This window comes from Homalodisca vitripennis, chromosome 5, assembly GCF_021130785.1.
Source record: "Homalodisca vitripennis isolate AUS2020 chromosome 5, UT_GWSS_2.1, whole genome shotgun sequence".
Taxonomy (NCBI): domain Eukaryota; kingdom Metazoa; phylum Arthropoda; class Insecta; order Hemiptera; family Cicadellidae; genus Homalodisca; species Homalodisca vitripennis.
In genome coordinates, this window is record NC_060211.1 from 31,471,257 (window position 1) to 31,497,384 (window position 26,128).

At 31.1% G+C, this 26,128-nt stretch overlaps 1 protein-coding gene across 8 annotated transcripts in view; it reads left to right on the top strand.

Annotated features, from left to right (window-relative positions):
- The first annotated feature begins 589 nt into the window (after positions 1 to 589).
- Positions 590 to 26,128, top strand: part of LOC124361932 (arginine-glutamic acid dipeptide repeats protein-like) — an 84,313-nt gene continuing 58,774 nt past the window's right edge. For 6 of the 8 annotated variants that reach the window (XR_006922405.1, XR_006922406.1, XM_046816001.1 and 3 more), the window contains exons 1-4: positions 591 to 869; positions 20,840 to 21,030; positions 24,889 to 25,131; positions 25,926 to 26,024. Coding sequence is in view for 6 of the 8 variants with exons in the window: in XM_046816001.1 (XP_046671957.1) it covers positions 20,986 to 21,030; positions 24,889 to 25,131; positions 25,926 to 26,024 (387 nt within the window). In the remaining 2 variants the exon portion in view is untranslated. Of the gene's footprint in view, positions 870 to 17,634; positions 17,837 to 20,839; positions 21,031 to 24,888; positions 25,132 to 25,925; positions 26,025 to 26,128 lie in introns of all 8 variants that reach the window. The other 2 variants (XM_046816002.1, XM_046816006.1) reach the window with 2 other exon arrangements.

The window sequence follows — 26,128 nt, forward strand, 5'->3', positions numbered from 1 at the left end:
AAGTAGGAACTCGCCTTTATACAGTATTCTTTCCAGTGGACGTCCTTGCGTCCTATCATTAACGACACCCTTCACAAACATTTTCTTCCCAACGATTCCTTTCTTCTGAATTTGATGATATACTTCATTGATATTATTTTATTAATGAATGTAAACTTTAAATATATCGTTTTCTCATGTATAACAATATTTTAACTTATTTAATGTTGAAATATGAATTATTTATCTGTATAAAATTATTGTAATAAATGAATTATTTATCTTTATAAATTTTAGTCTTACATAGATGCAACTCTTTCGTAAAAAAATAATGAAACTTCTTAGAGGGTTAGTAATGTTATTTTGTGTATGAATTCCTATTAGTGAGATTCATTTAAAAATTGAAACATGTAAACTATTGCTAATTGCCAGTATAACAAGTATATATTTTTATAATTTTTGATAGCAAACCGTTAAAACTCAAGTAGAATTTCTTTAAGTCTCGCCATTGTTTTTACCCTTACCGAATCAACACTGAAAAATCAACAATTTTCAAAAACTGAACATTTCTTATAGTACAGCTTACATGCTAACACAGAAAACAATGTACCAAAGCGTTCTTTGTAATGGTGAATGTGTCTTGATAGTAATGAGAATCGATTATGTGCGAAATGTTGGGTATTGAGTGGATATCTTGTTCTAAAATGTATTTAAATAATAGTATTTACTATATTTTTAGCTGAAATTGGTTTAATGTTAGTGAAGTGTTATGAATTATATTTTTAAGTGCGGTTAAATTACTGTAAGAACACTGAAACCGTCTGCAAGCCGTACCTAAACGAGGCTGATGCCTTCACTGGCCTTTTACCCTCATCAAAGGCCCACTTTCTGTATGTACAATATGTTTATTTTGTTAGTTTAAATAAGATTATTACTTGTGTATTTTGAGTAATGGACTTCTTTCTTGGTTATGTTTGGTATTCCTTAATCATACTGTGTATAGGATTAGGTAGTTGCCCCAACTTAGTGAGCAGTTCTCTCTAGGTCATAGTTCTCACAAAGACTAGGTGCATTTGTAAATTTGGCTTCTATTAGGTTTAAGTTATTGCATTCCTCATAATGTATGACTTTTTTTCCAACATTACCAATCTTTTATTTTTAGTTCTGTGGAGTTAAGTAAAAAAAACCTATATCTTAAGTCCTAAACCCTTTTATGCCAAGGATTTTAAAAGTTTAAACTTCAGATATATAAATCAATGTAGCTTAGGCCTATCTATATTCTTATAATTTGTTTAATATTCTAGTCATTAACATAGGACTGTATACCTACAATGCCTACTTCTGAAATATTGACACTAGATTAAAATAGTATGAGATGTTTTAACTTATATTTCTGATAAATTTATGACTGTGTATTCATAGCCTACACAACTAGAAAATTTAAACAAACTTTGAATGTATGTGACATGCACTTACCATTTGTGATTAATTAAAACAGGCCATGAATTAGCCTACCTATTTATAATAAATAAATTATAATAATGGGTAGACTTTTAATAAGCGGCCTACACTCGTTATTTGGTTGTTTTTATTAAATGTTTCATTAGATTTTGGGTAGAATAGAACACGATAAGCAGGCCCGGTTGTTATATTGAAATTATCAAACAATATTTATAATTATTATATCCTATCCGGGTAGGGTACGATAAGCGGACCCGGTTTTTTATATCAAAATTGGCAAACAATATTACTTAATCATAACCACCGATATAATCAGCCGATAATGATTAATTATTTCGAACAAATAACTTAAATAATCTATATCAACAGCTGTAAACACTTTCAAATAATACACGTAAGGTAATATTTCAAATTTACATATAAGTAACATTTGATTAATAAAAATGGCAGTCAATTTTAGAAAACTACACGACGTTGCTTTGAAAGATGATGTTTGAAGACATGTTTTACGTGGCTTCAATATGTTGGACTCGTACCGAAAAATCCATTATACGAAATTTGTGGGGAAGAAAAAACTGTAACTGTGAGAGGAGCAAATATGGTCGTCTTCAGTTTTCCTAATATTGCTTATAATAGTTATTTGTTTCATCACTGTAAATATTAAATCCATATTTTAATTTAAAACATTTGACTGTTATTAAGGACTATAGATACTTTTATAGCGATTGATAGTCTACGATTTGAGATGCGAATATTAGGTATCGATGATTACATTTTTCTATATAAAAAACCGGGTCCGCTTATCGTACTGTATCGATATATATTCAACAAATAGTAATTGACTTGAACAATAACTAAAATCATCTGCACCAACTGTACACACATTTTCATATTCTAAACACAATTTGTTCTATAAGTAACTTCTTTAAAATAAAAAAAAGATAGTTACATTTCAGGATCCACACCCGACCGTGAAACTGGGAATAAGTTGTAAATATTGTTCACTGTGAAAAAACCTTAAATAAGCCATGAATGTAATGTACAAACTGTGAAAATGTCTACAATTTGTGATTAAATTAATCAACATGTGTCACACCATGAGTGTCGTAAGGCCTGGTTCATACGTGAATGAGAATCACACAAGCTAAATCGCGACGACTCGTGGTGATTGGTCTTGGCACTATATACCTACTACTGTACCAGTTCAAATGGAGCAGTTTACTTGAGCGAGCGCGAGTTGGCCACTACCACTAGATCACAGCCGACAGTAGCGTCTCACAGTTTGGGGGACGTAGTAGTGTTTGGGGGAGCGTTGAATGGTTCACACTGGCTACTAGTCGCAGTTGATCGCTGAATGTCGTAGGCGTGCAAATTTTCAAAGACCTCTGTGGATTCGGTTGGAGAGGATTTCATAAATGCTCAATTACGTATAAACATTAGCCTACTTTTTGTACATTATAATGTAAATGTTTTTTATTTGTAATATTACATATGATTTCCATCTGTGGATTAACCACTAAATTAAAACTTCTATTTATTTGTATTTCATTTTTTATCTCTTCTAATAAGAAAGATCACCTTAGAAAAATATACCCATACTTATACATTTTTAGAACAGTTGGTAATTCTAAGCAATATATATGGGTCAACCTCGATTTTTCTCATATTACAATATAATGTTCCAATAGTCAATTAGAAAAGGAAATGACTAGAATTTCTTGCCGGAAAGCAGTTATAGGGAGCAGGCAACCGCCAGACGGTCATATATTGCTTAGAGTTACCTATTAGTGATCAGGGGCACTGACGTGATCTGGGCTTCAAATTTGGAACTACTCGAGTTAATTTTTTTTTCTAAAAGAGCAAGCAGCGCGAAGCGCTGCGCAGCGGGCAGGCATCGTGCTTGATCCTTTTTTTTTATTACAACTTTCTGATAAATTGTTATTACATATTACAATATAATGTAGGTAATGTATGTAAAACAATTTTAAACACATATTACATGATGGAAAGCAAAGTAAACCAATATAATCCGCCCAATACAAAATCTCCGTAAAAATCTGGTAAAGGAATCTGTGTCATTCCTTTGGCCTGAATCAATTCAGTATATACGAAGATCACGCACTATGCTTGCCCGCTGCGCAGCGCTTCGCGCTGCTTGCTCTTTTAGAAAAAAAATTAACTCGAGTAGTTCCAAATTTGAAGCCCAGATCACGTCAGTGCCCCTGATCACTAATAGGTAATTCTCGCGGTTGCCTGCTCCCTATAACTGCTTTCCAACAAGAAATTCTAGTCATTTCCTTTTCTAATTGACTATTGGAACATTATATTATAATATGAGTTGCCTGCTCCCTATAACTGCTTTCCGGCAAGAAATTCTAATCATTTCCTTTTCTGATTGACTATTGGAACATTATATTGTAATATGAGAAAAATCGAGGTTGACCCATATATTGCTTAGAATTACCGAACAGTTTTAATGGGATTATGATTCTACTTGACTGCAGGAATAATTAATTTACTGTTTTCAGTTTTGAAAACATGCCAATTTGTATTTAGTAGTTTTTTTACATTTTAATAACTACTGCGTTATCAGTTATGATATCTAACATTTTATGTTTATATAAAATAATATAAAAATGAATTAATTTTAGTGTACAATTAATAAATATTTATTGCTACGAAACATTAATAAATGTGATGTCCAAGATGGTCGGATTGTTCATAATTTCTTCTACAAACAGTTCTACGTAGAACACACCAGCATTCATATTACTAGAAGAGTGGAGCGATCACCTGGCAGCCCCTCTAAATCCTTCCAATGCCCCACATATATAGTACATCGCCGCTGACGGCTGCGATCCTATAAGTTTAGTGGTGGGCGGTTGTTTGCGATCATCGCGCCTGCACATTGCAGTCAGCTGCGATAAGTCAGGTCGCGCTCGCTTGTGTGAACCGCTCCATAATGTGATTCGATATGCTACTTAGGCAGGTCTTACAGCCTTGTGCACTTGTGGCGTGTTTTGGCACTAGATACTGAAATCGGCCACTCCCTGTCAAAAACAATCTTTTTCTATTTTTGTTCGTAATGTTTATCAAAACTATCGACCGTGAAATCACTATTTTTGTACTGTAAAAACCGTGAAACAGCAGTGAATTTGATGATTAAGATAACTATGATGAGTAGGAAAGAAAACTATGCACAATAACACTAAAAGATTAACTGTGTCTCTCTGTTTCAAGATGTTAGTTATGATTTCTTTATTATTTAAATGACATTTTTCATGTCACCTGTCAATGTTTTGTTGTTTGATTAAATGGTTTTTAATTGTTTATGAGATTACGTAATTGTTAAAACTATTTCTATTAATTTGAAGCTTATGACTTTAATTTTGTATTTTATGTATGTTGATATTGATTGATAGTTCTGTTATTCAATATATAAAGTAGGCTATCAATGATTGTAATAAGCGATACAAAAACCGGGTCTGCCTGTTGTACTATTCCCTAGATTTGATCAAATATGAATGATTCGATATTAAAATTTATGTAACAAATATGACCTCAACTTATAAATAAATTATAATAATGTGTAATGTAAACAATAAAAAGTAACTAATGTGTTGAGAATTTTGAGTAATACTGGCAGACCACCCTTGTGATTTTTGAAACGCAAGTGCACCTGTCTGTGGAGAATCCTTTTTCAATTCCATAAAAGCACTTGCTCATTGCTATCCAGGCCAGCTATTGTACAGTATCTTATATGTAGGTACAGGTTAAAGTGGGTTTTGTTATTTTTTAACTCTATAATTTTTGAATTATTTTTGTGAATGTAATGTGTTATTCTTATTGTTTTTGTTTTATAATTCTTGTTGCGTACAGTTATTATATAAATTTAAAGCTGGGTAATATACAGAATTGTTCAGTAATAACAATTGAATAATGAGTGTAGACTGCTTATTAAAGTCTCCATTATATGATAATTTTTCATTTGTTTCTTTTAGCACGCCAATGGCAAATGCCAATCACGAGAGATATTCCTGAAAAGAAAGTATTTCATAGGCTATAGTCTCAGGCTGCAATATAATAAGCAGCCACTACCACAATCTAATCATGATTATCGACTTATTGATATTCACAAGTATCAAGTAGGCTACTCAATATTCTACTATTTAAAAAAACTGGAAACAAAATGTAAATCCAAATTGCGTAATAGGTAATTCAAATAACAATATATCTGGGGCTTTAATTTTTTTAAATAATGTATTATTGATAAATAAAACACTATTTATGCTATCTATATTTATAAAATGTTACAAAGAAACAATGTAACAGTTAATTACTTTTTATAAAAAGTAAACATGTCTGACTTCTTGTCACACAAAACATACGTGTGCATCATAAAAAAAGTCTTCTCAAGTGGGTTTTTTGTAGCATCATATTATTGTTCTGACTTTTCTTGCAGTAAAACTCTACAAATAGTGAATTTCCACCTTTAATTCTAGTTTTCATCTCCTCACTAAAACCTGGACACTTCATATTTAAAGGAGCAAAGTAATTGTAACCATTTAACATAATGGTCATTGTTCAAAAATACTTTTAGAAACAATAATTGCATGTTTATCACCGTCTGTTCTTCCCGATGTCACTAGCCTCCTCGATATGTAAATGAAATTAAAATAGCTAGCAATGATTAATTATGAATATCTACAAGTCAAATGTTGCATTCAATATTTTGGATATTTCTAATCGATAATCATGATTTGATTGTGATGGTGTTATTATACTGTAGCCTAGCCAAATACTATTATATTTATATATATATATATATATATATATATATATATATATATATAAAACACACACATACACCAAATATTCAGGGTATGTTTAAACAAACTGTTCCAAGGGTTAACCCTCCAACTGTTAAACATCTAGTGACTAGTCACTAAAAAAAGTTTCTCCAATGTTGAACGATTTAGTCACTAGTCGATTTTGCAGTCATCTATTTAATCAAACTTTTGCTATGGAATAAAACTTAAGTAGGACAAATATTTTACCAAATTAATTTGATATATAGTTTATTGAATAATAATGCGTAATAAGTATGCACCCAAATTATAAGTTGTAATACAAATGTTGTATTGCCGTATCTGGTCATGCACTTCAAGAGAACGCGAAAAAAACTTTTTCCATGTACTTTTGCACGGGAAATTTTGTTTAGGAATGAGTTTAGCTACATTACAGTGTTCTGAATTTCTCTCTTAACATGATTATCTGCTTCAAACATCTGTTAATTGATATATGTTGAGAAGAAAAACCTTCGACGCAACCATTGTTTGTGACATTTCTGTAATGTTAGAAGACGAGTGAAACTAGTCACTAGTGTTTTGTTATTTCTCTTATATTATTAGAGTTGTGTTAGTATCAAACGGCATCAGACTTTTCCTTGTAAAATTTGCCATCAAGTGGTATAGATATCATCAAGGAGTAAACAAAATTATAAATGTTTATTTTGTGATGAAACTTGATAATTTCGAAATGACTATAGCCGCCATATTGATACACCGGCATTACTCATTATGTATTCTAAACTTTTATTTGTCAATTCTAAGCTTATATTTTTATAAACTATACCGTGAACAATGGTTTATTTGTGATTAATTTATTGTGTTTTAAGGTATACTCGTGAAAGGTAACCATTAAGGATGAGGTGTCAAAACAGTCACCAGAAAAAAACATAAGCAGTAAAAATAGTCGGGAAACCTTTAGAATAAACAATCAGAATACGATTTATTTAAGATATAATTCCAAGAAGTTATAAAAATATAATTTCACTAACTGGAATTAAAAATTATTAATTATGGGAATCTATTTCTATAAGGTTTAGAATAAATGTACTAGTTTATTATATTTAAATTAATTAATTCTTTTAAATTGTGATGTGAAAAATCGTTATTCCTAAGCTTACGCCTAGATTACAAATACTGTTTATTTCATAATTTTTTTATTTATTGAGCACTATGAGTGACCTAGTCAGGTGACAAATTATCAGACAATGAGTTTTTATTATAATAAATTTTCTTTTTTTTTATTAAATTTTCTGACTATATTGTGTTTGTTACAACTGTTATTTCATGAAAAAAGACTGTTTAGGATTTGCAATAAACATTTTTATATACAAAAGTATAAAAATATAAATATATATATATATTTATTTATTTTCAGAAAATTTCTGCTCTATAGCGTAGAAAAGTCTCAAAATATAATAAGCATACAGAAAGTATCTAAAAATGTTAGAATGTGAATGTTGTGAAAAAATTACTATTTACCATAAACAGTTTACAAATTTTGGGGAAAGTGGAATTTTTTTGTTTAGCGTAAAAAACCTTTTTTTGGACACATGTATACTTTGAGAAGTAATAAAAAAATTTTCTTTGTAAAGCTGTACTTTTGGATATTTTTGTTTTACTTTTCATTTTTTTCACTTATAATTAGCCTATATAAAGCATATATATATATATATATATATATATATATATATATATATATATATATATATATATACAAATAAAAATCCTAAATTTAAATTTTAAAAGTAGGCCTATTCCAACTGCACATAAATGTTTCTTGTTTAATACTGAAAAGTAAAATATATAATATTCTATGTATACATTACTTCAATTATAAACATTTCTACATAGGTTTGAATGAAGGTGTGCACAATTAGCAAAATAGTGCCTGCCATTATCTAGGAGTTTCAACTGCCAGATCCAGGGTTAAATGTTCTCCTTTAGCCTTTATATTTATTCATGGTAAACACCATTTTTGAACAGATAATAATGCACAAGATGGCAATACATAAAGAAAAGTTATAAAATTTAAGCAGAACTTCAATTCCATCAATTATAACAATTATAATCATAATACGAGTATATAACACTAGCTCAAAAAAAAAAGAATAAATATACTACTTAATATAAAAAACATTAATCAAAACAATAAAGCTATGGCTAAATAAACTATTAATATAATAATAATCATATATTAATACTTTTAAGGCCAATGACCAATTGAGTTGCACTAGTCTCAAAGGCCAGCTCCTGATATTGCTCAGGTACCTTGAAGGCCAGGCTATTTTTGTTCCTTTTTGCATAGTTTTAGTAAATAAGCTGTAACTTCCATATTGCTTAGTAAAAACTGATAATTCTTTTTTTAATTTGTTTGTAAAATTGTAGGCTTAGACAGGAAACTATAAGGTTGGTCATATAAAATAAAAAATATTTTTTACATACATGTTTGTATGTAAAATTTGTAAGTGTAATTTACTTTTTTTTGTTTTTAACACCTCATAAAAAAATACAAAAGATTGTTTTGCTCCCAAGTAACACATATTTTCTAAAACTACATATTATTTTACAACAAACATGCTAAAATTTTCAAGTGCTTGCGAATTAATAGAAGTGAAGTAGGCATGAATTATTCAAAATCTGCAACTGCGGCTTATTTGTGAAAATTGTAGAAAAAGCTAGTCTTGTCTTCAGTTTATACACAATATATCTTTTTTCTTCATACAACTCACAGAATCCATACAAAATAAACTCAAAACACTGTTAGTAATTAAAAAGTATTCATTCATTTTCTAATTCATATTCAGAATCATCATACAAAGCATCTAAATCACTATCACCTAAATCCCCAACACCGTCAACAAACTGAACACCGTACCACTAGCAAGTAAAGTGTTGACTAAAGTGTTTTCACTTGTTAGGTGATTTGCCTCTCGTTCTTTTGCCTCATATTTACACTTAATAGTTCACTGCAAATACTCAGAAATACCTATAACATCGCACATAAATTACTGAATTGCATCAACAAAAATATAACCACAACAACTTTAAACCTATACACCACAACACCGTTGTAGTAAGACAGACGATTTTATCGAAATGCATAGATGTATAATAGAAATGTTTTTAAACCTATCGTAGCCGTCGGCCGCGAATGCCATTATGGGGGGGGGGGGGGGTGATTACGGCTACCTATTGTAGCCGCCGGCCTTCAACGCTATTTTGACGTTGGCCTTATAAGGGTTAAGCAGTGATAAAAACTTAACAAATAAATTAAACATCAAGTGTAGCAATAGTGGGTTGTAAATTTTTACTTTATTTTCATAAAGTAATATGTTTTTTACTAGTGTAACGTTAAACTTATTGAGCAATTATACAAAACAGCAGAAGATGGGTATAGTGTACAATAAGTGGATCTGGGTTTTTTTCATATTTTATAATTGAAAATAATTTCAAAATTAACCAATTGATACTGATTAATTAATTTAATATTAATAGTTAACTTAAGTCATCTGTACCAACATATCACTGTTAAATTGTTTCTACCAACAGCTTCCACCAGTATACAAAATGTAACACTCTGGGCCATTCCACACCAAGTCATCCAGGGTCGGACACACCACCCGTCACAGATTTTAATGAAATTTTGTACACATAATGTTAGGCATTTAGATAGGATAAAATCCAAAATTTCAGTTGGTTCTGACAACAATTGGTTCCAGACATATGAATTTTTAAATTTATTAGCTAATTCAGTTCCCGAGACCCATTTTGCCGCCAAGTGAGCGTACACCTATTCTCGTATTTCTATGTGGAATGGACAATTTTTAAGCTACAGGCTTCAAATTTTACTCATATGTTCAAAACTTAATGCAGAATCATAATATACTATTAAAATGAGATTTGTTATCTACTATCACCATAAAAATAAATTCCGAAACACAAATAATTTGATTTTTCTGAAATCGGAACATCAAGTTACAAAAAGTTTTGTAGCAAAAATCTCTCTCCACCTACCCCTATAAAAGTATTATATCACTGGAAAGAGGATAAAATTATCTTTCAAATGGTATAATAATATGAGTGGGGGGTTTTGTGTATTACCATTTTTAAATTACACGTCAAAGTAAAAAAATAAAAAATTTACTCTATTAAAACACAAAATATAGCCAAATATTAAAAATACCTATGAAAAATTGTTTTGAAAGAGGCCATTTTACATAAAATTAAATATGTTAAATCAAATGTTGTTGCAGAATAAGTCACAGTTAATTTTTAAAACAATTAAGTCACTTATAATGAGTACACAACTTATATTCAGTACTTACTTGATAATATTTCAACAGGTATGTACATTTTCATGTTAAAAAAAATAAAAATCATTTATACTGAATTGATTATGTTGGTCCATCAAAACTACATTTTTCTTTCTCACACACACACATTGCACTCTAAATTACAAACTGAAAAAATTTTCCACGCTTTGTCTATTTCTTTCCGAAATACAGAATCAATTTTGTACGAACGTCCAAGAGAGGTTGTTTTCAGGTGGATTAACAATGCATAACAGATGAGCTGCTGGAACAGGGCACTGATCTTCTTTTTGGTGGGCCAAAAAAAAGTTTCACTAGGTCCATGAGGGTGCATAAATTTTACATCATAATCTCCTTTTAACTTCATTGAAACACTGGATCATTCCTATCCACCAATTATTTTCATAGACACATGCTACAAAAGAATGAATATTAGGCTCTAGAGTTGGCAAAGTATTCTTGAATATGTTTTGTTTTAAACAGACATCAGTGTCTGAGCTTAGTCGCTTGGTCGCTGTAATTACTTCACTAGTTGCTGGCTGAAAGAAGTGAAAACTTCTTGTTCCCTTAATAGTTTCACAACATTCAAAACGGGTTTCAAGAGACTTTCTTTTGTTTTCAATATCGTTCTCTTTCAAAAAGAAAAAAACTAATTTTCGAGAACTGATTTGCACAAAATGAGTACATTTCTTCCAGCATTTATGATTTGGTCTGAATCTCTGGCACTTGTAAGTTTTTCTTTGTTTACAGTCCTCTTAACTGTTTCCTCCGATCCAACCCATCACAAACAGTTTTTTCCTGACTTGTTGCATGGAATGACCAACTTGCTTCTAGCCCAAAATCTTCTTTATGGTAACACAAATTTACATTGACTTGTAATTTTTTATATTGGGCACTGCAACCATCTATTAGGTATTCAATTTTGGTTACGATTAGAAAGTTGGACTTAATGTAACTCAACGGTTTTTTCTTGAACGGAATAGACGAATGGTACATCATGTTTCAAATCATCGGAAATAAAACACAAAGAGGATTCTTTTGTTGTTTCACCCTCGCTTCTTGAGTAAACAACAACAGGATGAATTTGAACAACTTAAATGACTCCAATGATAGGATTGCACTTCATTTTGTAGGACAAAATTGTAATTTTCAGCGAAGTCCATTAGGGACTAAGCTACATCATATTGTAAATTCTCCTTCCTTTCCCTCATATAGGTGTTTTGTGATTTAGTTATGAAAGAATGTGGAATGAGTGATTCAATTTTATCAATTACAAAGCCAATAAACTCTCATGGCGTGGAAGAAGCATTGTCTGCAGCTTCATGTGGACCATCACTTATCCACTGTGAGAATTTGATTTCTTCCTCATCATCAAAATCTTCTAAAATATCCTCCAAGTATTGTCTTAATGGCTCACATTTGTTTTTGGACATTCATCACAACGTTTCAGCATACAATTTCTGGACTGTCTGTTGCAGACTAATTTTTCCATCATAATATGTATGGCTTCTTTATCAATGCTGATTTTATGGCATTAGCCAAAAGCTCGACATTTTGATGGTATAGGCATACACAAAACGCAATGCGTGCCTGGAGAAACCAGCCAGTACACACCATTTTAGCCTCAGAGAGCAAAATTTTGAAAATCCTATTTTTAAATTTGGATGTTTTTCTTTGAATGCAATAAACAGTTCTTCTAAATTACATAAAAGTAGTCTTTTTTTGCATGTAGGTATTTTTTTGTACACTAACTAACTCTGTCTTTCGCTCCCTGGAAACATATAAGAAAATTCATCATCTTCATAGAAACTGTATTTACTGCTTCAATTGTCTCTTCAGGTAGTTTTTCTACCTTCTTTTGGTTCTGGCATCGCCAAAATGCCCTTTTCATTACAAACAGCCCTAGCTTTTTTTCGTACTAAGTATTCTGAAACATTCAGTTTTTCAGCTACTTTTCTGCGGGACCATGACTTAGGAGCAATTGTTAGTAATTGTATTTTTTTTCCTTCTGGTTATATTGGTCCTCAGCTTTTGCTTAATAGCATCCATTAAATAATCAAGATCTTCAGATTTTTTCTTTTCCTCATCATATGAAATTTTTCTTCGCCATCACTCGAAGACTCATTTAAAGAATCATCATTTACTTGTAGGACAAAAGATAGTTTCTTCTTGACTTGTAATTTTGCCTGCTTTAAACTTTTTCCTGGCATATTTTTTTTTTTTTGAATGAGTAGATAAGGACTGGAGTTTCAGAGGTGTCACGATCTAAACCTAACAAGAACTCATTTAGAACTTTCTTTTTCCACTACTCTTTTGGCAGTCGTAAGATCTTTGCCAATATCTTTCATCACTCTCATGAAATGCAGTTTCATCATTATTTAAAACCTTTGTTTTCTACATTCAATAAAACTTTTTTAGGGGCAATTACTGCACAAAAGCTTTCCTGGGACTAAAATTATGTCTTTATGTTCTCTAACATCTTTCGCCTTTTCTAAGTAATTACTCTTAAATCTTTTTTCTTTGTCAAAGTACAGCAATGTTTTTGAAAAGTGTCACAACATGATTTTTGGCTTTTTTTTTCAAAATATTTCAAAAAAATAACAAAAAATGATGAGAACAAATTGTGTCATTTTCACGATACTGATTATTTGTTCCGCCAACTCAATGTTTCTACTTTCTTCACTTGAAAGCTTTTTGAAAAATTAAATGTACACTTTTATCTTTTGTCAGAGTAAAGTTTTCACAAGAAGAGTCTGAAAGTTTACCTACTGTACAAATTAAAATTTGGTCTCACTTGACTTGGTCCAGCAATTTCTTCCATGATAAAAATTAAACACTTCACAATTAATTACATATTTATAATAAATAAATTAATTCAATTCATTTAAAATAGACAAATTCACAAAAATATGTAGTACACAGCACCAATGTTAACTGAACCACAGATCCTCACATACTGACAATAGCTTGCAGTGTGACTTACTGAGTCATGTTGAGACTTGTGTGTTTCATGTCTCCACAAGAGTAAGTTTCTTTCATGTTGAGACTTGAATGAATGTTTCATGTCTCCACAAGAGTAATTTCATAAAACACTGGTTTGAACTGAGTCTAGATGTCACCCATTGTGGTTTGTGTTTATAAAATATTAGTAATTAAGCATATAATATAATATTGATGTTTGACCTTTAATAGTTAATAAAGTGTTGTTTTTTTTTTATTCAGAATGTTAAACTTTTTTAAATGTTGTATAAAATATTATTTTAATGCTTGTAAAGTTATAATTAGCCATGTTTTAGGTAAAAGTATAGTAGGCCAATTTAGTTAGGCAATAATTATTTGTGTAAAATAATACTTTAATTCATTGACCTTACTAAATTTTTTAAAGAAACTTATTTTCTTCTTTTTAATTATACACACTTAAAAAACTTAGAACACAATATTTTATTTCACCTTCATATATTTTCAGATATTTTTCAAACAAATATAATACATTTTTACACCTTAGAATTTTATTTTTTCTTCATCACATAAATATTTTGTATACAATCACATTTTAGTGTCTTCAAATTTTAATTTTTGACTTTGATATATGATAAAAATGTTTAATACTCAAAACCCCACTCATATTATTATACCATTTGAAAGATGATTCTATCCTCTTTCCAGTGATATATACTTTTATAAGGTAGGTGGAGAGAGATTTTTGCTACAACACTTTTGTAACATTAATGTTCCGATTTCAGAAAAATCAAATTATTTGTGTTTATGAATTATTTTTATGGTGATAGAAGATATAAATCCCATTTTAATAGTATTATATATGTTTCTGCAATTAAGTTTTGAACATATGAGTAAAATTTGAAGCCTCTAGCTTCTCATAATTGTCCATTCTACTTGGAAAGACGAGAATACGTGTACGCTCACTTGGCGGCAAAATGGGCCTTGGAAACTGAAATTAGCATAAAAACTTCAAATGGCCGTATCTCTGAAACCCTTTGTTAGAATAAGCTACAATTTTGGATTTCTTCTTATTTATATGTATATATTATCTATGTAAACTTTTATTGAAATCAAGAACCTTGGGTGTCAATTCTACTTTTTGGCTAATTGATTTGGAGTGGAATGGCCCATCTATGATAATCAATATGATGAACAACCAATAACAAACAATAATAAGCGTAGAGAGATAGAATACTACCATCTGCTATAGAATAACACTTGTACAACAATAAAACAAGAAAAGTGCAACAATACTAGAACAAACTCAAGTTCATTTATTGATGTGGCATGGACCTAAAGTAATACAAAAATGAACAACTCAACAGAATTAAAATAATTAGCAATAAATAACAAACAATTAACAAATACAGGTTATTATATTTGTATTAAAAATATAAATATGGTAAGACTAATAAATGGCCTACACTCATTATTCGATTGTTATTATTGAATGATTCAATATGTTATGAAACTTTGATATTATATAATAATTGTACGCAACAAGAGTTATATTACATTAACAACAAGAAAAATACATTACAATTTTAATGGCATAAAATTACAAAATAACAAAACCAACTATGACCTAGACCTACCCACTTGCCAGAATAGCAGTGAGCAACTGCTGTTGTGAAATGGAGGAAAGGATTCTTCACACAGACAACAGGAGCTAAACCCACATGTATGTTTTATTGACTTATCACAGAAATTTGTAGTTAAGTCAAATATTTGGTATACAGCTTTTTAGCATGAAACGGAACTATTTATTGTTTCTATAGAGTTTATTCCAGTTAATGGTTCTCTGTTAGTTTTAAGGCTAAAATCATCAATGTTGTACGGTAGCTCATTTTCCTCAAAATTTTTAATGAGATCCTTTCCTTGATCTAAAAAATTCTTCCTTTTGGAGAGTAATATAAACGTCCACTTTCCCCACGCTTATCCCTTTTTCCCTAATTACTTCGTTCTTTTCCATCATTCAGGAACTATTTTTACAGTTTTCGAATTAATTTTATGTACAAAACTAATTTAAAAATATTATTTAGATCTATTCATACTGATTGTTTAACGTTATTTACAGCATAATTTAAAACAAAAATAAATAAATAAATCTTCACAGTTAAGCTTAAGTATGTGTTAAGTGATGTTGTCTGCAATGTTTACAAACACCAGCAGAGTATGACCAGTCAAACTGGTGTGATGTCAGCAATCATTCAGTAGTCCACTATATGAATGGCCAGATTGTATTCAGATGATCAATAAACCGGGTGATGAGAGTGATAAGAGCTGTTCCAATTCCTCATACAGTACTTTTCATGATTAATCAGGCTCACTAAGACTAAGTGTGATATTGTATCAGGAAGACACTAAAATAGTCAATGTCAGAACTTTCACTTTCTGTCACACACTAATTTGATAAAAAGATATGAGTATTTTTCATTGTTGCATTGAGATTTAAATTAGTACTGTATATGAAGTAAAAATAGAACTTTATAATTATTGTTCCTTTACTGTTAAAAGTCTATGTTTCTTCAGTATTTACTACGTGTAATAACCATTCAATGCCATATGATTTTAAGGCCTCGGTTTTGGGCATTTGTTTTCTTTTTAGTAATGGTAAATGACCAAGGGCTTCTAGGTAATGTGTTGCTATTTGTTGACAATACAACCATATATAATAGTGGACACACCAAACTCTGGAAGGATATCTACATTGGCCTCCTTTATAAGCGTAAAAGGCTGGTTCCTATTGAATAAACCTAGCCTTGAAAGTAAAACTCAGGAAATCATCTGTAACCTGAACTCTGTTGAAACTTATGTCCTGAATGAAGTAGTTGGACAGGAAACTTACTTGGGATAGTCATATGAGCAACATCTGCACAAGATAGACTGTGTAACATTCATGCTGTGTAGACTTTGAGTCTATACAGTTTATATTTGCAGTCTACAATGCACCTTTTCACAGCCGTATCTCACATGGCCTGCAGCTCTGGAGTCACATGCCAAGAAATGACAGCATCTTAATTGTCCAGAAAAAAATCCTGCGTATTATTACACCAGTAGGACCACGGGACAATTGTAAACCGATATTTGTGGAACTGAGAATCCTGATATTGTATAGTCAGTATATTCTTATCAGCTTGCTATATGTTAGAGATAACCTGGACCTCTTTTCTGTGAGAAATGAGGTATACTCCCATAACACTAGTGGGAGGCTGAAACTCGATATACCAGTACAACTGTTGAGTAAGCAAAAACAAAGGCTGCTTTCCTGTTTTAGTGGCTATACTTCATAATACTCTGCCAAATGAAATGAAGGTGTTATATCTTTGTGTGTTCCGGAATAAAGTTGAGTCTCAGCTGAAGTCTATCCCACTCTACTGTGTAGAAGAATATTCAGATGTCGAATGGGACACATAAATACCAACCCACCGCTATCTAAAATTAGTTAAGTTTGTAAATATTAGTTGTATTAATTGTTGACACAGTCTATCCGGCTTCACAAGTTTGTAAATATTTGTTTCTTTCATTATTGACCCAATCTATCCAACTTCACTGGTCGGAGATGAAGATGAAGGTGGTGGCCTAGAAAAGTCTTACTTTTTACTTTTGAAATACATCCTTCTTAGTGTTTTGTCAAGGAGATATGTTATATCCAGTAATTATTAACATTGTTGGTGTTTTAATTATTATTGCATGTATTAACATGACTGTCTTAACCCTTATACTGGCACAAGTCCAATTTCGGGCTTGTAGATGTTCTGTGTTGGCAGGCATTCAAAATTTAACAAATTAATTGATGCTGTTTCATTTTTTTTATTTTATTGTTTCATTTCATAGGTAAACTTTAAAGTAATGATTTTTCAAAGTAAAAATATTTTAATTATTACTGTTTAGAAAATACATCCTATACAAAAAGTTATAAAACTTCAAACAAATCTGTATAAAAATTATGCTATAACTAGATTCATTGTTAAAATTTATTGTTGATTTAATTAACTATTCTTATTTTCATTTCTTCTATTTATTTTTTTTAGATTTTCTTGAGTTGAATCTCCAATATTTTAAGCATTCTGGCTTCAAGAAGGTTGTACATGTCAGCCCAAGGTTCGTCTGAATGCTCCCATCCGCTCAACTCTTTCAGACAGAAAGCACAAAAGAAGTATCTGTTGAAGTAGTGTTTCCCCTTTTTTTCCAAGTTGAGAAAGCTTTTTTTCTTAAAACTGCATGTTTGCCAAGGTAACTTCAATATATTTATTCAGACAGTAGACAAATATCTTTATTAATATATTTGTGGAGAATAGTTTTGGCGTCACATTTAACATTTATTTGGGAAAAAGAAAAATCACATTGTTAATTATTGTTAAAGTTACGTTAAAGCTTATTTTCGTTACACTTACAGTTACTATTGTCTTCCCCAGTTCTCAAATTCCTCAATAGTGTAACCTGTCAAGAAGCCACTTGGTAAGTTTTTTGTTTACTTCAGCAGCACTGGTCCTCTTCACTTCGTCTGGCAGAATATTCAGGAACTTGGAACCGAATATTCATACTAAGTTCCTCATAACAAAGTTATTTCATGTTTTTAATAAACAATATCATTATAAATATAGGCTACCATCAAACAAGTTACTAAAAATTAACTAAACTCAAGAAAAAAGGAAGAATTTATAAGATTGAAGCATTGTTTGTCATGTATGATGTCATGGCATACTTAGAAATTAAGTACTGTTTCATTGTACCACCGCACATGATTGTTAGTCTTCCTTGTCAATGGACTCTCATCTGACGTCATTTTATGTTTTTCAGTTTGCTATACACATGTAATATATTTGACAATTACTGATCCGGACAACCATGATATTCGTGTTATAAATAAATTTCTTAACTCAAATTTAAAACTGGGGGAAATTTATCATTATTAAGTGTTTATTTTTTATCAAACATTTATTTATGAAAATGTTTACGGTGAAGAAACGAGGAATGATGGGATGGGGGAGAATGTTGGTTAGAACGTTTAATGGTGATCAAACAAATAACCACAGTGAGACTCGGAATGGTCTGCCTTATATTGGTAAAAATGATCTGGCAAGGAAAGTTGATGAAAAAATCTACGAGAACAGATGTTTCTTAATGACAATGTTTTCTGACAAATATCCACAAATCGTAAGAACACCCCAGCACACAATTCAAAATAAATGGAGTGGAATACTCAGTAAAGGAATTGTGTTGATCTATGACAGTGGTCGGTCCGATCCTTCTGGTGATAATTAAACGGTAATTTGACAGTTTCATCGGTACTAATTGATCATCCACTATACATCCCGAACTTGGCGCTACTTACCTTACTGCCAGTTGTTTTTACGTTTTTTGTTTTTGAAGTACGAGTTAGGAGGCGAACACTTCTGACAATGAGTTGAAAAATAATGTGGTCATGGCTATCGTCGTTAGTGGGAAGTTTCTATGATGAACATATAGAAAACTTGGTCATCTGCTTTGACTTTTGTTTTAATTTTGGCAGAAATTTGGTAGAAAAATAGTTTAAGTTAAATAGTTTCTCTTTTGTGTAGAAATTAGAGAAAAATGGTTTCACTATTCTTTTTTTTCATAACAGTAGTTGGTTTCAGAATACACCTGTTATATACTACATGCGGTGATTGGGTTAGTCCAGAAAAACAACTCAAAATGGCATATGAAAGGAAAGTTTCAGCTTACAACTTGATTGTCAGTTTTGGGCTTAGCGTTTTTTTTACTGTTTACTTCTTTTATGCTTAATCTTATGATATAAAATTTGACATCTAAAGGATAGATTATGTTCTTGAAACATTGTGGTCCTATTGTAATATACAGCAAAAGATTATGTTTGCAAATCATCTATCATCAGAAATAAACTTTATATAAAGAATGTATAGGTCTCATGAAGGATAGGGTTACACAAATTGTGTTTTTTTAGTGTGGTTTGGCTTTTCTTGACAAGTCTGCTTATCAAATCCAGATATCTCACTACTCTCGAATCAAAAAGTAAAAATATCCAAATTTGAACATTAACCACAAACTAACAAGTAGAGGTGAAGGAAACAGGATTTTTCCGGACATTTGCCATCGTTCAGTGAAACCAAAAATCAGTAACACTACGTTTCAAGATCTGCAATCTGATCTCTTCTTCAGGTAAATAACTAATCTAATACATAATTACAAACTAGGTTAAAATAAACAAATCATACCAAAGCGTTGTAGCACACCTAAGTCAGAAATCACAATCACCATGTTGTGTGTCAACTTCACTAACTCTAAAACATGCACTTAATATAAAACTATACACTAATCATTAAAACTGAACTACAGAATACAGGTCACGATACGTCTGCATTCGTCTACCAACCACCTACAACTACCTACACAGTTCTAACAAGTAGAGCTAAAATTAAGGGGATTCCATTCAATTTTTTAAACTTGTTAATATTTAACGTATTATTTAACAAACCGGTGCCAACTACAAATAAATTAATAAAATCTTAAATCTATTCAGTTAAACAATTACTAAGAATTAAAGTTTTAAATTGTTTTTAATCGCCTGGTCAAGAGTAAGAGTTTAAATTTGGCTACAACTTTTATTCATAAATTAAAAACTTTAACAATTACCTAGTCAAAAACAGTAAACTTGTTGTTTCTACATAGCATAAAATTTGGTCTCAATAGGATCACAGGTTTCCAACTTAGGAATTTTCAAAGTTGCAGTTTGCTTGAAAAGCACAAAAAACTGGTACCTTTTATTGTTCTTATTGACATAAAAGCTTGTAATAAACAAGCCAAATTAAATTAAATATAATTTAATTTCCGTAATATTAGCTCTATCAGCTAGTCGTGGTTAATGTTCAAACTCAGCAATATTTACTTTTTAATCCGAGAGTCGATGAATCTTCCCATTTGCAGTGTCTGTGTTTCCTTGATTTATGAATCCCATGAAAAATTAATCTGCAATAATTAATCAATCCTTTAAAAACATTTAAACATTCTCGTGTTTCAAAAAGGTACAATTTGTGGTAGTATGGACACCACAGTTCAGTGTAAAATTAGATATTGTAGTCGACTGGGCTGTGAAGTTATTAAAGGTATTAATTTATTTAAAGTATTACACATCTATATAAGAAATACACAAAAAAATTCAAATCACTGATGTTGTTTGATTTTTAATCAAGTTAAATAAGTACAAGTAAAACGTCCAGATTGTTTGCTGTGTTGCAGGGCTGGTGACTCGGCCACGGGGCTGCATGTGTGTTCGACATGGTGTCTACTCAGGGAGAGATTAGGATTGGTCCTTCACATCAGTGATGTTGTTTGATGTGTTGCAGGGCTGGTGACTCGGCCACGGGGCTGCATGTGTGTTCGACATGGTGTCTACTCAGGGAGAGATTAGGATTGGTCCTTCACATCAGGTCAGTATAGTGGTTAGATTTACATACAATATACCATCATGATTGCTCAAATCACAAAACTCATTTAGGGAATTTGATACTAACAACGTCTCAAAACAACAAACTTTCGACAAATAAAATGTTCCAACATTTTTTTCTTCAAGTCCTAATACATAAGAAAAATGCAATAGAATTAAATGGTCAAGTTTGAATGCGCAAAATATATTTGTCGTATAATTAGTCAAAAGTAGTGAAATCACTGTTTTGTTAACCCTTTGAGTGCCACGGGTATTTTCCGAAGGCATATGCATAAAGTGCCACGCTGTTTTTCGCATATTTGTAAGCTTTTGGAAAAAAAGCTGTTGTAAAATAACTACCAAACAGATTGCCATCATTTTGTTGTTGTTTTTTTTTATTAAATGCAGAATATGATACATATCATTACAAATAAAATTTTATTTATAAAAATATAAAAATTTCAGTATTTATAAAATAAGTTTTTCACTTTTGTATAGAAAGTTAAGTTTCGACCTAATTTGAGTGTATACAGTATTTTTAAGATTTTTTTTCTTTATACCATGATAAAGGCCATATAATTCTAAATAAAACCCATGTAGAATATCTTATTCTAGAATTTTAAAAACATGGCATTATATGTATTAACAAAATGCTGCCCGGCACCGACATTTTATAAACTGTACTTCATTTGTCAGAGTTTAGAAATTACTTAGTAATGATGTAGTTTTCCCAATAAATCTAATAAAACATCAATGTAACACAAATAAATATGATTAGTAAATGTAGCAACAAATACTTGCTAACATATTTACATAAAAGTATACATTTACTAAATAATAACCCTAATAATATTTACACTGAAAAATTCACGTTTTTCGCTGGGACACAGCTCAAATCACTACATTAATTTTGTAAAGAAATACAGTACAATACTGTATAAGTTACTATTTTATTTTGTATTTACTCAAATGCTTGGTTATCGGCACATATACAACAAGAAAGGCCGTTACGCAACATGGTACTCGTCCGCTACGTCGTGTGACTAGAAGACAGAATCATCGCACAGGTACTTCGGTATTATCACAGCCCACTATTTTTGGACGAGTTTTCCTTATCAGAGATCAAAATAAACATCATTATATGTTCCTTCTTCCATAATGAATCGAAAAATACTCGAGGAGTCATACTTCCTGTCTCCAAATAGACACACGAATGACCTGACATTTTCTAATAATGAAACGTTGTTCTTACAGTTTTTGATTTCATTGATTGTCGTAATAAGTTGTAAATTCCAAAATAGGTTAAATAAAGTCAGTTGTTTTTAACAATGCAATTTATTTTGTCCCCGATAAGGAAAACTCGTCCAAAAATAGTGGCTTCTTGATAAGTACCCATACAACATATGTTTCACAGATAAAATAGTAGAGAAACAACATAAAACTCATATTTATTGATAGTTTGGAACCTATTGAATACAGCTGTCTGGCTATTTGGCTAAAATAATCTTGTACTATATAAAATATTATCGAAATACAAAACGTCAAAATTAGCGACGCTGTGGCACTCAAAGGGTTAAACATAAATTTGGTTTATGTTTTATTTTTCAATAGTTACAATTGTTTTTGTTCATGTCAGATTTATTCTATATAATACATTCATCTACCATTATTTAATACGTTCATCTACCATTATAATTATAATACATTCATCTACCGTTATATAATACATTCATCTATGATTATGCAGTTTTCAAAACAAAGCCAACAAAATGGCTAATACAAGTTTTTGGAGTCAGCTGATTTTTCTGACAAGTTTGCAGAGACAAACAAAATTGTATTTACAGAATACTAAAGAAAATTGAGACAGGCACAAATTATAGAAGAAGAAAGGAAGAAATCTAAAGAAGTACCAACCTATAGAGCTGGCGAAATTTAACCATTTTTTGTTTAAAAATTTACAGATTTCTTAGTTTGATTTTAGTTATTTGTATAAATACAAGTACAGTACATCTAGATAACCACCTATTAAGCTAACACTATTTTTGATTCATTTACTAAGAAAATATGTCATGTTTTCATAATGTTAGTTCACGTTTTGTTTATTTTTTGGAATTAAAATTGATATTTCTAAAGAACTGTTTGAAGTATTTTATTAAAATGTTTACTACTTACTCTTACATATGCAGCTAAAGATTAAGGTCGATTTATGCCTGTAAGTTTCATGTACCATAAATTTAAAATAATTCAATACACAACCATTTTTTTGTAACTAGTTGAATCTTTGATCAAATTAGTTATGAACCATTATCAAATATATTAATTTGATTCTACCTAAATGTTAGTAGACTGTATTGCCTTCAAGAAACAGTTAACATCTTTAAAATCCATCACTTTAAGAGGCATATCACTTCAAAAAAGATTAAAAAATTAAAAAAAATGTTATTTTTATTTTATCGGTAGTAAAATTTGTAAATGTCAGTTTTATATTTTTCTATTTTTTTTCTATTACATTAGAGAGACATACTTTAAAGCTTTTTTACAGTAAAAATTTACCCTTTTCAGCAAATACCCTTAAGAGGTACTGAGGGTTCATTTACTAGCAGACAAGCAGTTTGATAATTTTCACATAGAACCCAAATATATATTAAACAAATTTTAATATTGTAATATTGTTGGTGTGTTGTGTGTAAACAAATTATTCATTAAGATTGGCCTGCATATTTTTATTTTGATGTTTATATTATTAAATTTAACACATTTATTCAGAAAGCATCATTTGTTATATTAGTTTTATAATTCAATAGTCATGGTGAGGAATGGAACCATTATAAGAAGCTGCAAGAAAATAGAGAGGCACAATAAAATAATCAACCGATTTATACTTATGAAAGGTAAATACATGCCACAATGTGAAAGACAGCATAGGTTACAACTGGTGGAAGAAACCTGTCTGAAATATTATATATGGTACTGCACAGGATGAACTAGTACAATGTACTACAGGAGGTGATAAGTTAGAAAAAAAGGAATTCGATTATATAGATGAAATAAAAGAACTGTACATGGAAATTAGTACCTTATTACAAACCTGTATGAAGCATGTGACAGTTAATGTATTACATAAATCAATGATGTGAGTTTTGACAATGTCCATGTAGCTCTAAATTTGGTGTGGCTTATGAAACTTTAATGAGGCATATAGCATTAATGATTATTTTAGTCAATGCACATGTAGTTTAGATAAGTTTTAACCCACTGTGGCAGTAATTATTTAGAAATAGTAAGTTATAAGTTTTATATTTTTAATAAATAGAATATAAGTCTCTTATTTTAATTTAAATACACTTAAAACTGTACACTGTGGCAATGGTATGATGCCACACCTGCAAGCCAAATGCGTCTATGAATCACAGCCTGCATATCACTTTAGACAGTGATTTATCACCAACAACACAGCTTACATAAACTTATTGCTTATTGCTCACAATGCAGGTTGTAATGAAAGTGACTCCAAACCTCCTCATGCAGCCACTGATAATAGACAGGCTGATTCTGCTGATAATTGACTAAGGAGTACACTGCCTCTGTGATGCTATACGCTATACTACACTATAAAAACTATATGGTTTTATGTTTGGTGACATAATTTTGTATGAACCTATGATATGGTGCAAGGAAATAGAGGAGCTACGATAGCTATAGGAACCCAGCATTAACTAATAGTTTATGTGCAGGCAAGACTTCCACATTACCATAGCGGTGGAGGTGCAGGTGCAGGCTCAGATGACCTAGAGCAGAGCAAGGAGAGTGAGGAACTACAATAGTTATAGGAACCCAGCATTAACTAATAGTTTGTGTGCAGGCAAGACTTCCAGACTACCGCAGCGGTGGAGGTGCAGGTGCAGGCGCAGGTGACCCAGAACTGAGCAAGGAGAGAGAGGAGCTACGATGGCTACCAGCCATGGCCCTGGACGGGGACCTGCTGATGTACCTGCGCGCCGCGCGATCCATGGCAGCGTTCGCGGGCATGTGTGACGGCGGCTCGGCAGACGACGGCTGTGTGGCCGCCAGCAGAGACGACACCACCATCAACGCTCTTGACGTTGTGAGTAAAAGGATAGTATTACTCTTTTCAACAACAAGTGGAATAAAGCGTTTTTGTAGTGTTAATAATAGTTAAAAATGTGGAATTTTTACAGTGTTTAATAATGGAGAATATAAAGTCATACGGCAACTTACTTTGAACATTCTATCGCTATAATTCAAAATATCAGGCAGGTACTTTATTTTATTTTATAATTTTTCTCACTTTTTACAAACCCTATCCTTTTAAACTATATAAAACAATATGCATTAACTCCTTAGCCCTTTGACTGTCAAGAGCCGATCTCGTTGCCATTCTACTAAAGATATTTACGCTAACCTCATCGCCATCCCGTTTATCAATTATTTGATCAGAGATTTTATTATACTTACATAAAATTTAAATGGTTTTGTTTGGATCACACCAAATGCTACAAAATTATTTTGTTTGTATAGGAAGCAGACCATGAAATTCGACTAACTCCACCTGAGTTGTTCTTTTACCTATGTAAACATGTATATAATCATACATATTTAAATAGTAAGCAGTTCTAACTTTAAAAATTTTACAAAAATCTTGGCAGTATTACAGTGTCCAATTAAAATGTAAGTTTTAAATTTTTCACATGACCTCAGCAAAGCCTGTTACAGGACACATGGTGTGGCATACTCCTGCCTTGTTTACCACCATATGATATAAATGTAAAACAGACAATATTATTATTTTTTTTGGCTTTAAGGTAATCAATGTTGGTTATCCATTTAACATGTATGCTATAACTACTGTAATTAAAATGGAGCTGATATGTTTTGCAGTTACATGACTCGGGGTACGACCCGGGCAAGGCTTTGCAAGCACTAGTGAAGTGTCCCGTTCCTAAAGGAATTGATAAGAAGTGGTGTGAAGAGGAGACCGTAAGTGAAACCTAATTATATTCGTTTGAGAAACATTTAGATTCAACAGCAATTAATTTATATAATATGTTTGATTGCTCAATCAATTTTCTTCTGGTTATGCA